General features: G+C 60.2%; 1 protein-coding gene across 2 annotated transcripts in view; it reads right to left on the bottom strand.

The window, feature by feature from the left end:
- Window positions 1-2,488: 2,488 nt before the first annotated feature.
- APBA2 (amyloid beta precursor protein binding family A member 2) overlaps window positions 2,489-20,958 on the bottom strand; it is a 189,759-nt gene continuing 171,289 nt past the window's right edge. For both annotated transcript variants that reach the window (XM_079909861.1, XM_079909860.1), the window contains 6 exons: window positions 19,755-19,940; window positions 15,883-16,062; window positions 14,814-15,026; window positions 13,231-13,350; window positions 6,388-6,528; window positions 2,489-3,620 (listed from right to left, as the gene is read on the bottom strand). In XM_079909861.1, coding sequence (XP_079765987.1) covers window positions 3,549-3,620; window positions 6,388-6,528; window positions 13,231-13,350; window positions 14,814-15,026; window positions 15,883-16,062; window positions 19,755-19,940 — 912 coding nt within the window. In that variant the 3' untranslated portion in view covers window positions 2,489-3,548. The remainder of the gene's footprint in view (window positions 3,621-6,387; window positions 6,529-13,230; window positions 13,351-14,813; window positions 15,027-15,882; window positions 16,063-19,754; window positions 19,941-20,958) is intronic.

The raw sequence follows: 20,958 nt of genomic DNA on the forward strand, positions 1-20,958 counted from the left end.
GGAGCCCCTCGTCAGCTGCCAACGCTTTGCTTCCTAATGTTATCATCGGTCACTGCCGTCCGGAGGTGAGAGCTGGACCAATATATAAATCAGGCCTTGTGATGATAGCCGGAACTTCTCCGCTCGAGACATCACAGAGGAGAATTTATGAGCACTTTATCCAGACTATAAAACGGGAAATCTCTAATTTTTCTCAACTGAGGGCTTTTGAAGTCCCCAAAAGTAAATCTCTCTGCAGGTAAAGTAAATTGATGGTTTTTCCAAGGGGCCTCCCCTAAGCCTCCCAGCAAAGCATGGATGGCCCCAGCGCCCTGGCCTCGGCATCAAGGCATCTCTGGGGTGGCAACCAGAGCTTAGCAGGCTGCAGGGGTCTCACCTGGGTGGGGGGCTCACGGCAGGGCCCTGGGCCAAGCCTGCAGGTCTCAGACAGGCTGCCTCTCGAGTGAGGCCAGCCCTTGCGTCCAACCCCACCTCACGGGCATCAGAATTGTTACCCTGCCGCGGGCTGGGTGACCTCCAGGGGGCCTGGCCTGCTGCTCTGTGTCTTTTGCTTCCCCTCCCTGCAGGGCGCCATGTCTCCTGCCTCCGAGCACCTGCCACAGCCTGTGCCTCCCCCTGGGTGCAGGTAGGTGCTCTGGCCTGAAGCCCACCGGCCGGCCGTTCTCAAGTGCTCGGCCCTCACACGTGTCCTCACAGCATCTCTATCTTGCGGGTGAGTACACTGTACCCAGTTCTACAGCGCTGGGCTGACACCTTCTGAGGGCCCACGTCGGCTCCTGCAGGGCCCAGGCACCTGGCTCCCAGGAAAGGTCCCGGGAAGAGAGAGGTGCCTGGCAACGGGCCGGGGTCTGACTCCCCAGCCCGGGTACCTTCAACCCCGCTCTGCTCGGCGGCACCTGGGAACCAGCAGCCCCGGCATCGAGCGCCCTGAGCCCCAGGCTGTGTCGGCTCATAGCCAAGGGGAAAGGCAGTGTCCCCCCGTCACTGGTGCGTCCTCGTCCGCTCGGCCCTGGTCTCCTTGCTCTCGTTAACACGTCAGCAGGCAGGTCCCCACGGGCTGCGCTGGAAGCCAAGGCCCAGGATGCCCCCTGCACAGGGCCCGGGGCCTGTGCTCTCCTGGACCTCCCCCACCAAAAAGAGGGCCAGCACAGGGCCAGTGCCTGTCTGGCACTGCCATTAGACCCCCACCCAGGGACCACAAGGATGCTGGGCTGGAGGAACTCCAGACCCCTACTCTATGGCAAACAGGGGGGCGCTTATCCTTCACAAGGACTTAAGGGCTTCTTCAGCTGGTGACAATGACACAAATTAAATGCGTGTAACAAACCCCATAAAAGAAAGCTTATTTCGAATGGATGTTTTCTCCCCCACAGCTGTATTGATCCACAGATGCTGCTATTAAGGCAGAATTTATAGGAAATTGTTTTCAAGCCTGTTTGTACAACTGGCAGGCTGTATTTATTTAATGTACCTCAAGGTGTTTTCATAATGATCAGTGTTTTAATAAAAACTATTTCTGGCCTCTGTGCCTCTGAGGTCTGATCGGGACAGATGCCGAGAGCCGTGTGTACTGCTGGTGACCAGGTGCCAAGCGAGGGCTCAGGCCGTACGACCGACCACGGAGCACGACCCACCCCTGGCACCTGACTGTGTTCCCTAACATCCTTCTGGAGACAGACCCTGGGGGTGTGAGGAGAGCGGGCAGGCGCCCGGCCCACAGCTGTCCCTCTGTGGGACATGTCCCCAGCTTCTGGGAGGAATGCAGGCCCCTGGCTTAAAGCTCTCTTTTTTTTTTCTTTGAAATGTGTAGCACATGAAGGGACACCTGCCCCCCGTCATCTGCTAGCCGTGGGTTTCCTCTCCGGAGCCCCTTCACCTGCCTCATTCTGGGCGCTGCAGGGCCATACCCCTGGGCCCCCCTGAGCCGAGGCCCCTTCCCTCCAGCTCTCACCCCAGGGTGTGGGCCATCGCTGCCTAGTGGCTCACAGCATGGAACTAAGATTCCGGCCAGAGAAGGGGCCCGGCTTGCCCAGTGTCCCTTGATAACATGCTGGAACACCACCCAGGGCTTCTGACCAGAGCCCATGCTCACCCCAGATCCCCATGCCAGGGGACACCAGGACCAGGACGGTGACCACAGAACGCAGTCAGTGACGGGAGCACTGCCAAGTCCTGCTATCAGGTGAGACGGGCTTCAGGGCGGCCCCAGGGAAGGAGCCAGGCTATAGGTGGGCCGCTTTCTGCTCTGTACACGCACACACCTCTCCCAGAGATGATTCCCATCTGAACCAGGAGAAGCCCGAGCCTCCCACTCTCCCTCATCCAATTAGTCAGGAGCTTGTCTCCTGCGGGGATGGTGCCTGGAGCCCTCAGACCTGGCAGGGAGGCCCCCACCCGGAGCCGGGCTGTGAGGGGCGGAGTTAGTTAGAGGAAAGCTGGGCGGCCACTTCTCCGTCAACAAACCAGCCACACGGACAGCTTTCCATCATGACCTCAGGTTTATTAGTGGCATTAGCGAGTCTTCCCAAGGTCAGCTGCATGCAACACACAGGTCACCCTCATCCAGTGGTCCTAGAGCTTAGTTACTGCATGGTAAGGCTTCTTAAGTCACAGTGTATCTTCAAGGCCTGGGCCAAAGAGAGAGACTTCCGGACAAAATGACATCATGAACACTGAGCTCTGCGGGGCGGATCTAGACTATGCTGCACTTGACCTACACGCACTGGAACACTGCTCACGGTGACGGCATCCGGACGCGCAGGCCCCCAGGGATAGCAGGCTCCAGGTGTCCGGGGAGGGTCTGGTTTCCGAGGGGGGAGCTCACGTGTGGATGCGTGTGTGTAGACAGAGATTGTAACGAGGCCGCGGGCCTGTGTGGGAGGCTGCCCGGGGGCGTCCAGGGGCCAGCGGACAGGCGGGCACGGGCGGCAGACGTGGTCACGGGTCGTCGGAAGATCCTAACGTCTGAAGAGCAGTTTGTTGTCGAAAGTCAAAATGGTGGTGTTGTCTCAATAGGCGTGGAGTTTTGAGGTTGTGGATCTCACCATTTATGTAACTCAGGGATGTCTCCTTTCTCGGGAAATACAACCACGTGTCCCCCAACTTCAGTGACCAGTCCCATCCTGAGAGCTGGCTGCCCACACAGCCATCAGGGCAGTCGGGCGCCCTCCCCGCAGGAACCCGAGCCCCAGCCGAGGGTGGGGGCACACCGCTGCTGCCCCCTGGAGCGCGCTGTCCTCGAGGGGCTCCCCGCACAGCCGCATCCGGGGGCACCCACGTTCGCCCTCCACAGCTCCACACCACACGGACGTACAGACAAACCCTTGTCCGTCGCAATGAGAAAATTCAGAATGTGGCAAAATACGTGACTGTTCTACAAAGACTGGTTCCTGTGACTCTCCTTGGATAAAGACCCCTTTTGGTCCAAAAAAAAAAAAGTGGGTGGTGAGGGCATGCCCTTCGGAGGAGCCAGTGTCATCAGGTGGGCTGTGGGTTCAGGGGTCGGGTCCTGGGTCCGGCTCCCACCCCTTGGGGTGCAGGCGGGCAGCCTAGATGTACAACGGGGTCTCCTGGCCTGTGAGGAGCCTGAACATGGCGGCAGGCATGGTCTTCATATGGATCTGCCAATGAGAGAGAGGGGCTGACCCAGCCCTCCCTGCCTCCGCCTCCCGCCCCCGTCCCCCGCATGCGAGGCCAGCGATGCCCAAGTCCCCTGAGCGTGTCCTGTGTAAAGTACCAGCGTCCAGAGGGGAGGAAGAATGACCTGTGGGCTGTCAGCTACAAATTGGCACTTGTCGTGAGCACTTGCCATCTACCTCTACAAGGATTGAAGCAGGTGCCACTGCAGCTGCTGACCTTCAACACCCCCTGAAAGGAGTTCAGGTGGAGATCGGGAGTGAGGCCCTCTGTGCTCTGGGGAAAACTGGGAGGACAGGTCTTCAGATAGATAGATAGTGAGATATTTTCAGGAGCCAATTTTATGAGCCCAATTCTTGCATCTCCTCATATCTAGAAAAACACCGAGATCCTTCCTGGTGACGTCTGCTGCTCATGACTAGCTGTAACCCTCAGGAGACTTGCAGAACCTCCTGCAAAAAATACGTGCTCCATTGCATGTCCTCCCCCTTCACCAAAATCACATGCATACTGACCTTCCCCCCTGCCTCTTGGGAGCAGTTTACCAGAGCTATATGAAATGCTGTCTCCTGGGCTACAGTCCTCATTTTGCCCCAAATAAAACAACTCACAACTCTCACGTTGTGCATTTGTTCAAGTCGACACCGTGGTCACCACCCCGATGGCGGCTTAGAAAGCGTACCCTGACTGTGCAGACTGTGACCTGGGCGCCCTGTCCAGGTCTTCAGAGGGTTTTACACGCGGTCAAGGGCCGTTTTCCCTTCAGCTCAAGCTGACACCAGGTGCATAAAAAGTTGGACTTTTGACTGTGCACCGAGCTGAAGGCAGGCTGGGGCGCCCAGGCCTCCTTGGAAACTGCAAGGGGCAAGCTTTGCCTCGGCGTGAGACCCAGAGGCTCACGCACAAAGTGCGTGTGCGGCGGGCGGAGGCCTGGAGCCCCCAGCCCCTGGGGGTCAGTTAGCAAATGAGCCTTTGGGGCCTGACCTCAGTCCCTGGCACCACAGAGTCTGGGTACGCCAGCAAGGCACAGAGACGGCTGCCCAGAGAGGCCAACCGTGGGGGGCACATACCCTAAATCCCGCCTGGGCCCCGGGCTCTGCTTCTGCTCCCTTTAAGCACTCTGCTCTGCAGGCTAGCCGGGGACCCAGCCGTGCTCAGGCCCCTGTGGGTGACCGTGGCTCTAGGGGGTGGGCTGGCAGACCTCCAGCGCCCAGGGAGAGGCGGCCGCAGGTGCAGCCACCCCCAGGGGCGTGCAGCCAACCCCCCAGGACTGCCCTTCCTCGGGCAAGCCGTTCTCGGGCCTTATCTGACCAACCCAGATGGCCAGTCTGGCCAAAGCGTTTTCTTGTCACCCAGGCTCCCCCCCTGGCCCCCAACACCAGGATCTGTCTGATCCACTTAGATGTTTGCTCCTTCATCAGCCTGCAGTGCCTTTTCCCGTCAGCAGATTCATTCTAATTCCTCAATCTGAAACCCACCCCCAAGGCCCAGCAAAACACCAGATCTAGTGATCGGTGACTCCTTTTCCGAATGTGCTCAGGGATGATGGAAAACACAGGCAGACAAGCTCATCTCTCAGGACCAGCCAGGACCGGCTTCCAACACCCTGGGCCTGAGGCCCAGCCTGACTGATACCCATTCACCTCAGGTCCAGACAGTCGGACGCGTTTCTCCCGCTCCCAGCCCAGCTCCCCCGCCCGACTGATGGCCCCAGCGGGGCGGCTGTCTCGAGGCGTCTACTTAGGACAATTGGATTTTCCTTTCTTTGAAGCCATTTGTAAGAGAAGGCTAATGGCGCCTACCTGGCCCCCTCCTTCCTGAGAGCTGCTGTCTGCCACCACCCATGCAGGGAAACAGGCCTCCTCCCCCAGCCTTGGGACTTTCACAAAATACTGAGTGGGTTAACGTGGCCCCAGGAAAGGTGTCCTGACCGGACATGATCTGAAGGCCCCTCAGGGAACAGCACATGCTCCCCCCACCAGCCTCCAAAGAGGAAGCCGTGCCCTCTCCCCACACAGCCCCTGGGTCCCCACCGCCCTCAGAATCAAACCTAAACTCCCCGCCCAGCACCTGCCTCCACAGCCGTCCCGTGTCACCCGCCACTCAGCGCTGTCTGCCCCTTCTGCGCTGTCACCCAGGCTTCACCCAGGGAGATACTCACCCATTCACCCTGACTCCCTGCTTCCCACACACCTACACACACACACCCCTGCACCGGGGAGGCCTCCTTCCCAGCACTGGGCTGGTACCCCCACTCCCAGCATCTTACGTCCCCCGCTGAGGTACCCTGCTCCCTCCTGAGCTCCCCGCTCTGTACCCCGTCCACCCTCACGCTGGCATGGCATCGCACTGATGCCAGAAAAAAGCAGAAAAGGAGGCGGGTACAGCCAGCGGAGTGGGAGAGGGGAGCACAGCAGGGCCGGCCTGCGAATGCCCACCCCCATCCCATCAGCCACAGTTACCCGGGGTGAGGAGGGGGTGCCAGAGCCCGCCTGCAGAAGGCTCCCCCGTGGGAGACACAGCCGTGCTCAGCTGATGCAGCCCCGGAGGAGGCTCAGGAAGGTCCGGGTGGGAGCGCGCCAGCCAGCAGATGTGCCCAGGTCCCCGCAGGGACAGGCTCTGCCCAGAAGGGAGGCTTTGCTCTGGGGTGCTTCCCCAGCACCTTATACACGCCCTCGGGGATTAGATGTCGGCCATGGAACCATCTGGGCTCCGAGAGCCCGGTTCTGGCTTCGGGCAGTGACCTCTCACCTCTCCCACCGAGTTGGACAGCGCCTGGACGATCTTCTCATGGGCCGTGGCCACCACGCTCTGCCCGTTGATCTCGATGATGCGGTGGCCCACGCGGACGCCGCCCCGCTCCGCGATGCCCCCGCGCATGAGGCTGCAGATCTAAGCGACATGGGGGCGGAGGGTGGTCGGGTCAGCACAGGGTCCCCGCCACGCTCGCCAGTCGCCTCCAGCCCCCAACGACGGGGAGGAGAATTCATCACACGCAGGATGAAGCCCCCGGGCAGACGCTCCTACATGCCGTCTGCCGACTCACCAACTGGGAGGTTACGGTTTGGAATGCCTGTCCCCCCACCGCCCCCCGCCACCGCCCTCGCTGGTTGGAATCTGCCCCCCCACCCCGCCCCAGCCCCCCGGAGCCTCTGTTCCTGGGTCAGGGGTGTGGAGGCCGGGAGGTGTGCAGGTAAAGCCGATCTGGCAGGTTCGCCAGCAGCCACTCTGCTCCTCTTTCCAGTGAAGACGGTCACTGCTCCCCCATCACGGGGAGGTGGTGATTTCACCAGCCGACAAATGGAAAGAGATGATGCAGCCCCCATGGGTGTGAGATCCACTAAACACTGGGTGTCAGAAGGTGGGTCCATGCAGACAGCAGGGAGGGCGAGCAGCCCCAGGGCCCATGGAGAGCGGGGCGGGGGGGGCAGCTGCGCCTGGGGGGGTCCCCGGGGCCCTGTGGGAGCCACGGGAGGGGGGTGGGATGAAAGCACTGCAGCAAGAGAGGCTGGGGCGGGAGGGAACAGGCAGGGCGCCAGGCCTCTCATCCACCCCCAGCCGAGGGCAGACGGCAACGTCCCTGGGGCCGAGGCTGCCCGAGAACAGCCACACCCGCACTGGAGGTCTCCCCTGTCCACCTCCGCCAGGCACCTCTACCCTGGGCCCCTTGCAGCAGTATCCCAGCCGTCCTGCCTGAAGGCTGCCCTGTACCAGACATGTTTGAGAATGAGGAAGGCCGAGCCCAGAGTCTGGTGGGAGGAGAGGCCCAGGCTGGTGGGACCCTGTCCCCCGAGTGCCCGGGGGACACCCCCCATCACCTGACAGCCTCGTTGTACCCACGGAGGCCTTGGTCTGTACGGTTTCCTCAACCCAAAAATGCCACCAGAAGCTTTTTAGGGCTTTTGAGGGCTTTTGATTCTGGCCAGCCTCCTACAAGGTCAAGGTTGGCCTGCCCGCAGGAGGCACAGGTGCAGGCAGGACGGCCAGCCTCCCGCAGGCTTGGTGTTCTTCCCTTCCCACCGCGAGGCTCAACGCTGCGAGGCCTCCTCCATGCCCTGTGACGAATGCCACCTGGGGCCCGTACCTGGGTCAGAGCCCCTTCCCATCCCGGCCCTGGCCGGGCTGCTCCACTGGCTAGGGGCTGACTCTCCACCCCCAGACAGGACCCCTCCAGCCCAGCTGCCTGTGCTCTCCCTCGGCACTGGCCTGGCATCTTCTGAAGGCTGAGATAGGCTGAAAGGCCACTGACCCCAGGCTGGCCCTGGCACCCCTGCAGGACTCCCACCTGTCATCTGTTTTGTGGTCTTTCCAGATCCACTTTGTGCGTAGGTGTGTGTAAATCCCAGTGCGGTGCCTGAAGCCCTCGAGGTCCCTCCCAGTCCTCAGGACCCCTCTCTTCTAGAAGGAGACACAGATGCAGGCTGATGTCACAGCCCAAGGCCACTCCTACAGCAGCACCTGGGCCAGACCGGACTCAGGGTGGAGAAAGAGAAGCGGGCTGAGCCCACCACCCATTTTCCAGTAAGGGGAGCAGCCATCCTGTGCTGTGAAGGCTCTGCCTACCTGTCAGTATCAAGGATTAACTTTCATCCCCTCCGCCCCCCACCCAGATGATTTAAGGGCATTTTGTGCCCTTCGAAGATCCAGGCTTCAGGAAGACCTGGCAGGCGTCAGGCAGGGCCCAGGTGCTCCTGATGGAAGCTGGGACACCCCGTAGCAGGCGCTGTTTCCCTAAGTCCCTAGTGGTAGAGTCTTCCCTCATGGTGGAGATTTGGAGACAGAAGGTAAAGAGGGGAAAGGGACAGGGAGAGGGAGAAAATAGCTTTGCACCTTAAGAGGGGGTTGCCAGGAAGATGGACTCAGACCCTGGCAGGGGACCTCGGCTGGAACCTGGGGGGCCAGGCTGGCAGAGGGGGCAAGAGGGGAGCAGAAAGTGCTGAGGAGAGGGCCATGTGGGCACACGCCTGTACACATGCACACACAAACACACATGCACGTACACATGCGTGCGGGCGGCAGGTCTTCCGAAACGAGGCGTGCCCCCAGAACCCAGGGCCTTGGGCTGCTCTAATTTCTCAGGGTGCACCTCTCAGGAGGAACGCTGGTGTCTCCCAGCTGCGGACGTCCTGATCTCTTCCATGGTGTTGTGGGAACAGAGAGGAGGGGTCCATTTAGAAGGAGCGTTAACTGGCTCAGTTGGGGCCTGTCTGCAAACGAATGCCTTGTACTTTGGGCGTAATGAAGCTGAAAATGGGAAAAGCACTTGTGCAGGACTAACTCAGGGGTCAGCAGACTTTTCCAGGAACGCAGGGAACTTATCTGCGGGGCCCATGTGATCCGTGGGCTCTGCGGGCCCTGCAGTCCCAGTGGGAGGAAAGGCGGCTGGCTGGCCACGACAGGGCCTTGTAGGCACCTCTGTGACTTGGTTATTGACACCTGGGACCCTAGATGCAAACAGGACAGCCCCTGCACAGCTCACAGATGGCTCAGGTCCACGCGTGCGCTCGCCCACTGACGCCGACCACACACTCCAGCATCTGATACGGGCAGAGGGCAAGCTCCCCACGACAGCCGTGCAGGCCAACGCCTGCCCCGCCACTGCCCAGAAGGGAGCCTGGGGCAGGTCCCTTCAGCTACCTGTTCCTGTGTCCTCATCTGTGCATGGGGACAGGGGATGCCCTCCCTAACCAGACCAACGCGCAGACACGGGCTCTAGAGGGAAGCCCCAGGTTTGCAGGAAGAGCTGGCCAGATGGTGGCCTTTCCCGGTTCCTAGAACTGACAGACAGATGGACTGATACCCCAGACAGATGCCCCAGCAGGCCTACAAGTCTTGCAGCAATGGAACTAGACAGACTGGAGGACCAGAAGTCCTGCACGCCCATGTTCACGGCAGCTCGGTTCACAGTAACCAAGAGATAGAAGCAACCCAAGTGTCCATCAGTGGAGGAACGGACAACCAAAATGGGGTGTTTCCACACAATGGAACACGATTCAGCCTTAAAAAGGAAGGAAATCCTGCTACACATGCTACGACGTGGATGAACCTTGAGGACATTTTGCTGAGTGAAACAGGCCAGTCACAGATGGACAAAAACCGTATGATTCTACTCATATAAGGTACCTAAGTATGTCATATTCAACTTCACAGGGACGGGAAGTAGCACGCTGGTCACCAGGAGCTGGGGGAGCGGGAGGTGGGGAGTCAGTGTTCGCGGGAACAGACTTTCAGTTTTGCTGATGGAAACAGTTCTCGAGATTGGTTCTACAACAATGTCAACGTTCTTAACGCTGGAAAATGGTTGAGATGGTAAATTTCACGTTAATTGTATTTTACCACAATTGAAAAAAAAAACAAAAAAACCAGGAAAAGCAGAAGTTCTAGGAGAGAGTCGGGGCCAAAAGAAAAGGGGGAGAGAGGGGCAGATTTCACAAGGTAATCCAGCTTCTCAGCCACAGGGCCTCTTGCTTTAAAGAAAACACAAGCTACACTGAGATCCTCGGGGCCAGTGCTCAGGCTGGCAGCCCCCAAACACACGCACCTGAGTGCGCACGCACACACACACGCACGCACACGCACCGGTGTGTGCACACTGACAGCCATGCGGAGGGCCCCTCCCCCTCACCTCTCACCTGACAACACCCAGACGTACCTGATGCCCCAGCGCTGGGACATACTTCACCTAACTGCTCACCCCAGACATTGAAACAGGCACCTGCCTCAGGCAACGTTCCTGGAGGCATCAGGCAGAAAACGGCACCGGGTTTGCATTGGGGCCAACAAACACCACCTCCGGCCTGGCATTCCGCCACCTGCTCTCCAGCCACCGCCTCCCGGGTGCTCTCAGGGCAGGGAAGCCCCCGGGAGCCACCATGGCCCCTGCCTCCTGGCCCCTAGCACGCGCACCCCCATTCACAGAGGCAGGATGCCAGCTGGTGGGTGGGTGGCGCTGGGGGCCACGCAGCTCCTCGTCCACAGCTGGCCCCAAGCACACACACCGTGGGATTCGGACCCTGGACCAGCAGCAGAGGCACCAAGCAGTGGGCGGCACCAGGACCCCTGTGTGCACACCTGTGACCCGGGAAGGGCAGCCTGGCAACGCTGCCTTCAGAATCAGCGGGTAATACTTCCCCAGTTCCAGACCCCAGATCTGCTGTGACCCTGAACCCGACACCCCCAAACCTTGTGGGAAGCCCCCCTGGCCTCAGCCTCCCAGCGACTCATACCAACCTGGGAACATCCCCACACACCCCCGCCGCAGAGACCCCTCCTGTAACTCCCCAGGGATGCACCCCCGCCAGCCTCCCCTCCCCCATCTCTGAGAGGGAAGGCTCAGGGCCAGGCCACACTCAGGCCACCCCACACCTGTCCTCTCCACTGCCTCCCCTTCCTCTCCCGCTCGCTTCAATTCAGCCCCCATAAAACTCTAGGCAGAGCCCCCTTTCTTGTGTCTCCTCGTCCCCCTTCCCCACCTCGGTCCCTACGGCCTCCCCAGCTGTGTGACCCAGGGCAAGTTACTAAACCTCTCTGTGCCCCAGCTTCCTGACCAGTCCCCATGCTCCTTATTAGGCTGTAGTGAGGATTAAAATGAACTGACTGGAGGGAGTATTTGCAGGGGAAGGATTTTGCTTTTTGGTGGTTGGGGGGGCGCATCGGGCCCCAAGAACAGGCAAAGCCCTTGGCCACCCCCCAGGAGCCTGGCCTTGAGGGGAAAGCCGGCCCTGATGCATCACGCCATCCCCCTGCAAGGCTTGCAGCAGGACAGGGGCTGCATCTTACAAAGGCCATGAACCAGGTGCACCTAGATGGCGAGCTCCCCGGGGCCATGCAGGAGGGACAGCCTGGGCCCCACAAGACTGCCCAGCAGGGCAGGGGCAGCCCTCAGGGTCACACAAGCAGGGCCGTCTCAGGGGCTGCCGGTCACTGACAGTCCTCCCTACCACCCACCTGCCCCCACCCCAGGGAGAGAGGTCCTGCGGACGGCACCCAGGCAGGCCCTGCATGGTGGCTCAGGGTGTCAGGGGCAGGTCTAAGGCCCGCCCAGCTGCTCCCAGGCCCATCCACATGGTGCGCATAGAAGCTGCAGGCAGGGACCCTGGGCAACCTCCTGCACGGCCCCGGACACATGTGTGTGCAGAGCAGCCGGGCAGGGTGGCACTAGCTGGACCACCAACTGGCCAACTCCCGGGGCAGATGCCATGTTCCGGAAAGAAATTCTCAGGGGGTGCAGACAGCCTGGCTGGGCCCCCGTGCTTGGGTATGGTGCCAAGGGGCCTTCCTTCTCTGCAGAGTTTGGGCCCAGTGGGCCCTCCTTGGAGGTCTCGGTACTTCATGGATTTTCTCAATCTGCCCAGAAAGCTTCAGTGACTTGCCCAGTGTCACACAGCTGGGAAGGTACGGCCAATGTCAGCTTCAGATGCACCCACACCCTTTCCTTCTACGTCTTGGGCACCAGCTGAACCACCTTCCCGGCCAGCCCTGTGTTTGTGGGGCATGTGACTGAGCCCTGTCTGGCCAGATGGATGTAGACAGAAATGGCCAGAGCCACATCTGCGCCCGTCAGACAAAGAGCGCCCTGGGGGGTGGTGAGCCTGGGCCCCTGAGCGACCCTGTGGCGCGAAGCCCCTCCCACGCTGGACTGTGACCCAAACAACAGATCAGCTCTCAGTCCGCTGAGATCCGCGGAACACCTGTTACAGCAGCAAGTGCGCCCTAACCCAGAGGGGACGGAGATGTCCTGTGACTCTCCCCGGCCCCGTGTAAACTCTCCACACTCCTGCGCCAGGTAGTGACGGGGGAAATTCTGTCTCATTTGTAGTCCTGTTTCTAGAACGTTCTCCCGATGTGTCCCCTCTGTGACCGTGGAGGGACACACACGTCCTCCCCCTCAACCTGACACCACCCCCATCCACCGCACAATCTCTTCCTTGGCTTTTTAACACTCTGGGCTAGCGTAAGCAATCTGGAAATGACCGGCCTTCCCTCTTCTGTCCTCCATCTGTGGCCACATCCCTCCCTGCCCACTGGGACCTTTGCAGGAGAAACGACCCAGGAAACAGAGCTCAAGAGGGTCAGAGAGGAGGTGGGAACTCTGGAGGGAAGAACTCCAGCCTGAGGAACAGGCACAGACTTTTGGCCAGACCAGCACTCATTCAAGCCCAGCATCACCTCCTCCTGGAGGCCCTCCTGCCTCCTCAGTGGCTGGGGCCCCGCCTGACACAGCTCAGGAACCTCACACACGGCTCGGAATGGGTGAGTGAATGAGCGAATGAATGAATGAACAAATGAATGAGTGGGTGGGTGTCTTGCACACAGTGACTCTGACACTGCCATCGGCTGCGGGTCCCAACTGCAGGGGTGGGAGGACTCCTCCCTCCACTCTAGAGCTGGGGTCTGCAGAGAACAGCCACCACTGGGACGAGGGTGCTGAGGGCAGGGCTGGAGGGACCCATGCCGTGACCACACGCTGGCCCGCCCGCCCTGCCTGGACCTGCCCCCTCAGACAGGAGCGGTTCTGGAGGGACGGAGAGCTGCCCCCCAGCTCCCTGCACCAGGCCGTCCACGTGCACGGTGGAGGCTGCCAAGTGGACTCACGATGCCGTTCTGCACGCTGAAGCCCAGCTGGTACTTGAGGTCCGGCCGCTTGATGAGGACGGTGGTGACCGGCGGGCAGCTGACGATGTTCAGCTTCACCTGTGTCTGGTTCTTCAGACCCTGCGGAGCAGGAACGGGAGGCCCAGTGGGTATCAGATGCCACTGGGAGGACAACCTCAGGGGCCTGGGAGGGTGAGCCAGTGGCAGGGCAGAGCCCCGGGAGCTGGGGGACCGAGTCAGGCAGGCCCCTCTCAGCCCTGGTGTCCCTCTGTGCGTGGATGCAGGCATCACCCTGACCGGATGCAGGGGTACTGCATCCCAGGTGGCAGTGCGTGCCGTGGCCCCTGTGCTCTGGTGTGCCCTTTGACCTGGGAGAAAAAAAGCTGCCCTGGGGCAAGGCCAGGCTCCGAGCGCCCCTGTGCACAACCAAGAGGTGGGTTGTGCACTAGGTCACCCTTGGTGGTGCCCAGGAGGGGCCCTGGCCATGCTGAGTGCAGGAGGACTTCCTGTTTGGGAAGGTGGGGGCGCCTTCCTCAAAACAAAGCATCCTCCAGTGATGGACTCTCATGCTGGGGGTGGGGCGAGGACAGGGTGCAGCCGGCAGAGCAGAAACCTGTCAGCAGGAGGCTCTGGTGTCTGTGCCGAGACAGGCCAAGGGAGGCCCCAGGCCCCAGAGGACAGTGGATGCTGCGGCCATGGTCCTGGGGTTGGGTGGGGGGAGGGGAAGGGGCCCGGCCTGAACGTGGCTGCAGCAGCAGGGAGCTCCTCCTCTGTGCACGTGTGGCGCGCACACGCGCACACACACACACGCGCACACACGCACACACACATACACCCATCACAGCCCAGGTTAGACACTGCCCCAGGAGCTGCAGCCCTCAGAGCGAGGGTCCCGGCTGGCCAAGCCTCTGGCACCTCTGATGAAGGCCTCTTCTGTGCCTGTCTGTCTGTCTAGCTACACAGTACCCACTGGGACTGGGTCCCCAGGTCCAGGAGACCCCTCACAGGGCCTTCATCTCTGAGTGACAAGGGAGAACAGAGGCCCATCCTCCAGCCCCGAGACCACAGCAGGGCTGGAGGGAATGAGCCGCGGGACAGATGGCCCCCCGTAGGCTGAGCCACTGTCTGGACCCTTGAACAGAGCAAAGGCACCGCCATGCCGAGGTCCCCTTGGATGGCTGCCTGACGCTTCAGCCCGGGGGGCTCTCACAGACAAGCAGGGGCCACCTGTTTGTGTCCCCTCAGCGTGACTCTCTCTAGGGAGGGTCTGCATCTCCCGAACCTGCAGGCTCACGGGTCAGACGGTGAGAGCAGCCTCCCAGCTCAGATCCAGGCAGGGGAACCAACCTCCCTGTTTACCCAGCAGGTGAAAAGTCCCAGGCAAACTAAGACAAGCTGGTCACCCGACATCTACAGGTCCTTGGCCCTCACCTGGGGCAGCCCAGGTCCCTCTCTGATGTCAGGGCCGTGGTACAGTCTTGGGTTCAAAGTCACTGGGTGGGTCTCTCTGGGCTCAGCATTCTGGCGGGTGAGGGGGGATTACAAAGCAGCGAGGATATAGCGAGGTGGGGCCCCGCACCCACCTTGATGATGCCCTGACAGGTGGCGAGCGGCAGCCCCACCAGGCTGGTGCCGTTGATGGACATGATCTGGTCACCGATGCTCAGCTTCCCCGAGCGGGCAGCTGGACCTCCATTCATCATGTTGGCCAGGATCACGGTGGGCAGGATGGAGCCCCAGCCCGACTCCACCACCACCACACCCAGGATCTCACCCTTGTGCTTCTCCAGCTGCAGCTGCAAGGAAATGGGTAGGGTAGAGAGGCCCACCTGAGATGGGGGCTGGGGGCTGGGGGCTGGGCCTCTGCCCAGCATCCCGGAAGGACCAGCCGACCCGGGCCAGGTGCCTGTCCTGCCCTCAGAACCGAGGCCACCTCCTCGCGGCCAGCCTGCTGTCTCCCTGGCCTCGTCCAGCTCTGGCTCCCAAGGCCTCCTGGGACCCACCCAACCATCCTGGGGACCAGGAGCACAGACCCCCTCCTCTAGCCCCAAGCTCGGCCCCAGTGTCCCGGCTCCCGCACCCACCCCTCCCCCCAAACACACGGAGGCTAGAGGGACGTGTTCTCAGAGTCCAGATGCACACCCAGCCCGGCCGGCGCTCTTGTCTGGAAAAGTCCTTCTATTTCCTCTCTGCCTCACGGGTCACTCACAGAAAGCTGCCTGTCATTCATCCATTCAGCAACAAGCCAGGATCATTCACTCATTCCCAAGCAGTTAGGGTACAGGCCACCCCCAGGGATTTGCTCCTCTTCTCTGAAGAACTTTCTAGAGACCCCTGAGCAAACCCACCGGAACCTGCCAAGGCTTCACTATGGGCGGCTTCCCAGCACCCTGGGCAGAGCCCCAAGTTCCCCGTTTTCAAGATGCCTCCCGCACGCTTTCCAGAAACACCTCGAGGGGCTGAGCCCACATCTAATAGCAGCATTAAAAGGCACATTTTCAAGGTCATTTTAAGACTGACCGTCAGCAGCTTCTTCCCTACAACAGCACCGCATTTCCCACACAAGTGCTCGCTGCGAAGGCAGGGGCCACACACCAGGAAGGCTCGACCCCGCCCCGCCTGCCAGCTGTGCCCCCCGCCCCGGGCACCCACCTCTTTGCAGTTCTCCGAGTTGGAGAAGTGGATGAGGTCGTCGTTGTACATCTCCTGGGTGTTGATGATGTCGCTGTACTCCTTCTGGCTCAGGTCCTCGGGGTTGATGCCGTTGGCCCGCAGGAACTCCTGGTAGGCCACGCTGAAGGCCTGGCCAATGGACTGGGCAATGAGCTGAGCCTGTGGGGAGGGGCGCCCAATGGAGACGGGCAGGCGCACGGGCCCCGAGGGGTGACCACGGCACAGCCTGCGCGGGGGCCCCTGCCTGGGCTCTGAGGAGCCACAGAGAGACCGTGGCCCGGGTCTCTGTCGGGGGAGCCCTTCTGCTGCTGGTGCCCTGCCTGCCCCCACCCGAGCTCCCTTACATCCCAGACATCCTAAGACAAAGCACAGTTTCCAATAACGTCTGGGGAAATTATGAATTATTTGCTAATGATCATAGTTTCATTGCTTTCACTGGCGACTGTACTATATTTTCTTTTCACCCATCGTTTTTTCTTTAACAAGTGTGTTTTATTTATTTAAATATTTGTTAATTGTTATTAAATTAATTTAATGAAATTTAAATTAATTTATTTAAAATTAAATTAATATTTATTAAATAAATATATTTACTTGGCCCATGCGGGATCTTAGTTCCATGCCCTGTGCAGTGGAAGCGTGGACTCCTAACCACTGGACCGCCAGGGCAGTCCCCCACCCATCCTATTCCAAACACTGACTGGGGGGTGCATCCTCTGGGGAACGTCACAGAGACTGTCAGTCACCCACCCAGTATTTACTTCTCTGGATCAACAGGACCCAGTCCAGCTGCGGGGGGGGTGGTGCGGGCAGGATGTGTGTCCAGCTGCTCTCGTGGGGCGTGTGGACGTGTCAGGCTGAGGCCAACGAGAAGCATGCGGCCCTGGGGACACCAGCACAGGGCAAATCGTGGAGCAAATCACTTCTTTCTACTTCAACAGGACCACTTCTATGGACTGGACTGTATCTGATACTGCAGAAGCCTGGACTCTGAACAGTCACTGTCAAAGCTTACATGCCACCTGCCGGTGTGCAGATAAAGGACCATGGGAAGTGAGGGCTAAGGACCCAGTTCCTGGGCCACGTCAAGCACCCTGGCAGCCAGGCAGCCGGGGGAGAGCAGTGGGACCCCTCAGCAAACCTCGGGTCAACAGGGCCTGAAAACACGTGGAATTGAGGGGTTCGGCCTGAATCCCATTCTTGCTCTACCCGCTGCATGATTCTCGGGCTGCAAATGAATAAGCCTTTGAAGAAAGCGGGCTGGGCTGCATGGGCTGCATAACAGAGGGAGAGCTCGGAGCCCTTAGATTCTAGACCAGACGGCCCTCCCAAATTGGGCCCCGAACGGTCTGCAGGAGCGAAGCCCGGGTCCACTAGGCAGGACCAAGCCCTGCCCGCCCCCAGGAGCAGTGTCCTGGCAGTCTGGCGGCTCTGCTCAGAGGGAGAACCAGCCACAGGCACGGAGCCCCGGGACCACCAGGTGGCGCCACTGGCCCAGACGTGTATGGAGACAGTGGAGGGAGCCCCGCGGTGGCAGGTCCTGGAGGGCGCCTGGCCCGAGGCTCAGGCCAAGCTGAGGATCCAATGGGGCCTCCAGGAGGAGGCTGGTCCCAGGATGGAGGGTGGAGGGCCGAGGGCCACCCGGAGGCCTGGATGTGCCCTGCCCCCCCGGGGTCTCAGGCTTGCTGACACCAGCTGCCCCCAGGCCTCTGGGTCCATCTTCCTCTGACTGGGGTCCCCTGGCTGGGAAGGGGGTGTGAGAGCATCACTTCGTTCCCCCTGCCCACTGCCCACTGCCCTGAGCCTCCCCTCTGAGCTCTGCCTGGTAGGCGCCCATCACCTGGGGGAGCACCTGGGAGGGCAAGGTGGTCCATGCCTGGGCTCCATGGGGCACAGTCCGGGAACCTCGGCGTCTTCCCACCAGCGGCTGGCTGCAGTCTCCCATCCCCCATCTGCCCTGCGTCCTGGCATCCCTGCCACCTGAGCTGGGGCCAGTCATGGAGAATCGCCCCTGCCCCCAGGTCACAGCCAAGGCTGTGAGCCCAGAAAGGTAGGGAGCGTCACGGGGGCCTCCCCGAGGGGCTGGCATTGGAGGCTGGGACTCAGAGGGGGCCTCCTGCAGGTGGGCGAATAGCGAGGGAGGCTGCCCTGCCCCCCCAGCCCTTTCACTTCTTCGGCTCACCTGCACTGCCCTCCACTTTACAGAAGGGAAACGGAAAGTCTGAGAGGGCCACCAGGGTCCTTAGGGCCACCTTCCATTTTCTCCAGGTGTCCCCCTCTGTTCTCACTGGACCCTTGGATCCTCCACTCACCCCAGCAGCAGTCGGACCCGCATGGGGCCACCATCAGGGCCCGACTCCCAGGATGGCTGCTGCATCCCCTCACGCCCCTCCCAGCCCATCCTTCCCATGTGCCTTCAAGGACCACCTGGAGCCCCGCCCCCACCTGTGCTCTCAGCCTTCTCTCCCACGGAATAGAGAAACCCAGGCCGCAGCAGCACCCGGGGCACGGTGGGCACCTCGGAGCCCCTTCCTGCTCCCCGAGCCAGCAGACTGTTCACCCCCTGCCACTTGGCCTGTTTCTTGCCTTCCCTGCCCATCACCACAGCCCTTCTCCAGGGCCCATCACATGCCCTCAGGCCGGGTCTCAGAGATTCCTCGAGCCATGAGCCAAACAAAAATTCCCATGCAGGTGTCCACAGACATCTGCATAATGGTGAAAGGAACACGTGTGTGCACTGGTGAGTCTGTAGGTAAACTTCCTCTCCTATAAATGTGTCATTGCTTCAGAGCACTTGTAGGTGACTTCAATTTCTCAGCAAAAAGGTCACTGCCTCCACCCACCCTGCATTCAAACATGAAAACACTGGGACCCTTCCCCACTGCTCCGGGTCCCTGACACGCCCTCAAGGCCCTTGGTAACCGAGAATGCCCTTTCCAAGCATCCGTGGAGGAGAGAGAATTTTTTAAAATCCTGCTCTGGCAACAGCCCCAAGAACAGCTCAGCTGCTGCCTCCTGGGTGATCCTGAATCAGACCTGCCCTGGGGGGGCAGCCCAGAGACCCCGCTCACCTCCTGCCCTGCAGCTCCCTTCCCCGGTCCCTTTCTCCCTCTTCCAGGCTCAGAAAGATGCTCTCATCCCATCCAAGGAAGGAGTCAAAGGGCTTATGGTCTCTTAGCGAGTCTGCGGTATTTTAAACGTCAGAATTACAGTTGACCCGTGAACAAAATGGGGATTAGGGGCTGTGACCCTCTGTACAGTCTATAAAAAATCTGTGTCTAACTTACAGTCAGCCCTCCGTACCCGCAATTCCTCCGTGTCCGCGGTTCATGATCGCGGAGTCAACCAAGGCGGACGGTGTAGCGCTGTAGCATCTACTACTGACAAAGGTCCATGGGTAAGTGGGCCCTCGAAGTTCAAACCCATGTTGTCCAAGGGTGCACTGGATTTTCCAACTTCTTATGGCCTGAAATGGCCATGAGCAGAAGCAGAGGCGCTTCCCCATTTGCAACCCTGGAGTGTGGGGCGTGCATCTCAACAGAAAAGTTAGTCAAGGGCTACTTTATTTGGGGAGAACAAGGTTTTGTTAAAGGACCTTGTCAAAGAGCTCCTCGGCATATTTAAGTACGGTTCCATTTGCAAACAGCTCCTGAAAAACTTATTTCATGAAGCGAAACAGAGCTGTGTTCATGGTCTCTGCAAACTCAGAGTGTTAGAAAAATCACCACTTCCACTGGAAGCGTCCATGATGGGGCACAGAATCCCCATCCTATATGTGCTTTCCTGGGACCACAGAGCCCATGGGGCCTGGGCCGTCGGGAGGGGAACATCACGCCCGAGCATTTACTTACATCCTCAGACTCAAACACGTGGCAGATCATCTTATACTGCTTCTTCCCCTCCTGGGCCCCGGGGGTGGTCTCGATGCAGTCCTGGGAGGCTGAGCGCGGCATGCGGCGCCTGGCCATCAGCACCACGATGTTCCCAATGTCCGCGATGTAGGAGATGGTGCGAAGGGCGTGGTCCATCATGGTCTCCTGGCGGGAGAGGCATGAGAGGGCCTGCGTTACAGGGAACAAGCCCTAAAAAACACCCAAGTTTGGGGGCTCTCAGTCTCGACACTCCTGACGTTTGGGGCTGGACCATTCCATACTGTGAGGGTGTCCTGGGCACAGGAGGACGTTTAGCAGCATCCCTAGCCTCCACCCACTAGACGCCAGTGGCATCTCCTCCGTCCCAAGTTGTGACGACCACAAAGATCTCCAGCTGTGGCCAGATCTGCCCTGAGGGACAGAGTCTCCAGGGTAGAGAGCCACTGCCCCAGCGAACAGAGCATTTTAGGGCGGTGATTCCCAGTCAAGGTGATGTGCCTTCACCTTAGCCCTGCAGCTTCCAAAATGATGCTCGTGGGGGCATGATGCTGGGTGGGGCTCCCGGTCCTGTGGAGGAGGGGCAGCAGCTGAGGCCCGTCCCCACTCGATCGGAGGCCATCTGTGGCTCTGGAGAAGGCGCCTCTCCCTGCAAGGAGGGCGCCTGGCTCAGACTTCCTGCCAAGCAGAGGAGGAAGGCTCCAGAGCCAGTGTTTCCCAGGGCTGAGCTCGTCCCAGGAGCTCAAGCAGCATGGGCCTGGGCAGGGGCTCCCGAGGCAGCCCGCCTGACTCTGATGGATGGGTCTCCGCAGTCTTTCAATCCCCCCGGGGCCTGGCGGGCCCATCCCTCTCGATGGCTTTTGTCATCTGGCAGAAATCTCTACCAAGCATCATTCCCGGGGCCCCTACCTAACAAGGCTGCACACAGAGGCTCTGAGAAACTAATCAGCTGGTCCTTTAGGCCTTTGTCCTCTTTCCAGAAAAGAAAATGGGGCATTTCTGCAACCTCTGCAGCCCGTCTTCGTCACAGAAGCCACTTCTGCACACTTCCTGGAGCTGCTGTGTTTTCTGGCCAGCTCGGGGTGGGGGCCTGCGGTTTATAACCACAAGAACCCCCTTCCGGGAGGGGCCGCTGGAAAGGGGACAGTGGAGGTGGCTCTTCAGCATCTCTTGATCTCCAGCCACT

This window comes from Stenella coeruleoalba (genome assembly GCF_951394435.1).
Source record: "Stenella coeruleoalba genome assembly, chromosome: 2".
NCBI lineage: Eukaryota > Metazoa > Chordata > Mammalia > Artiodactyla > Delphinidae > Stenella > Stenella coeruleoalba.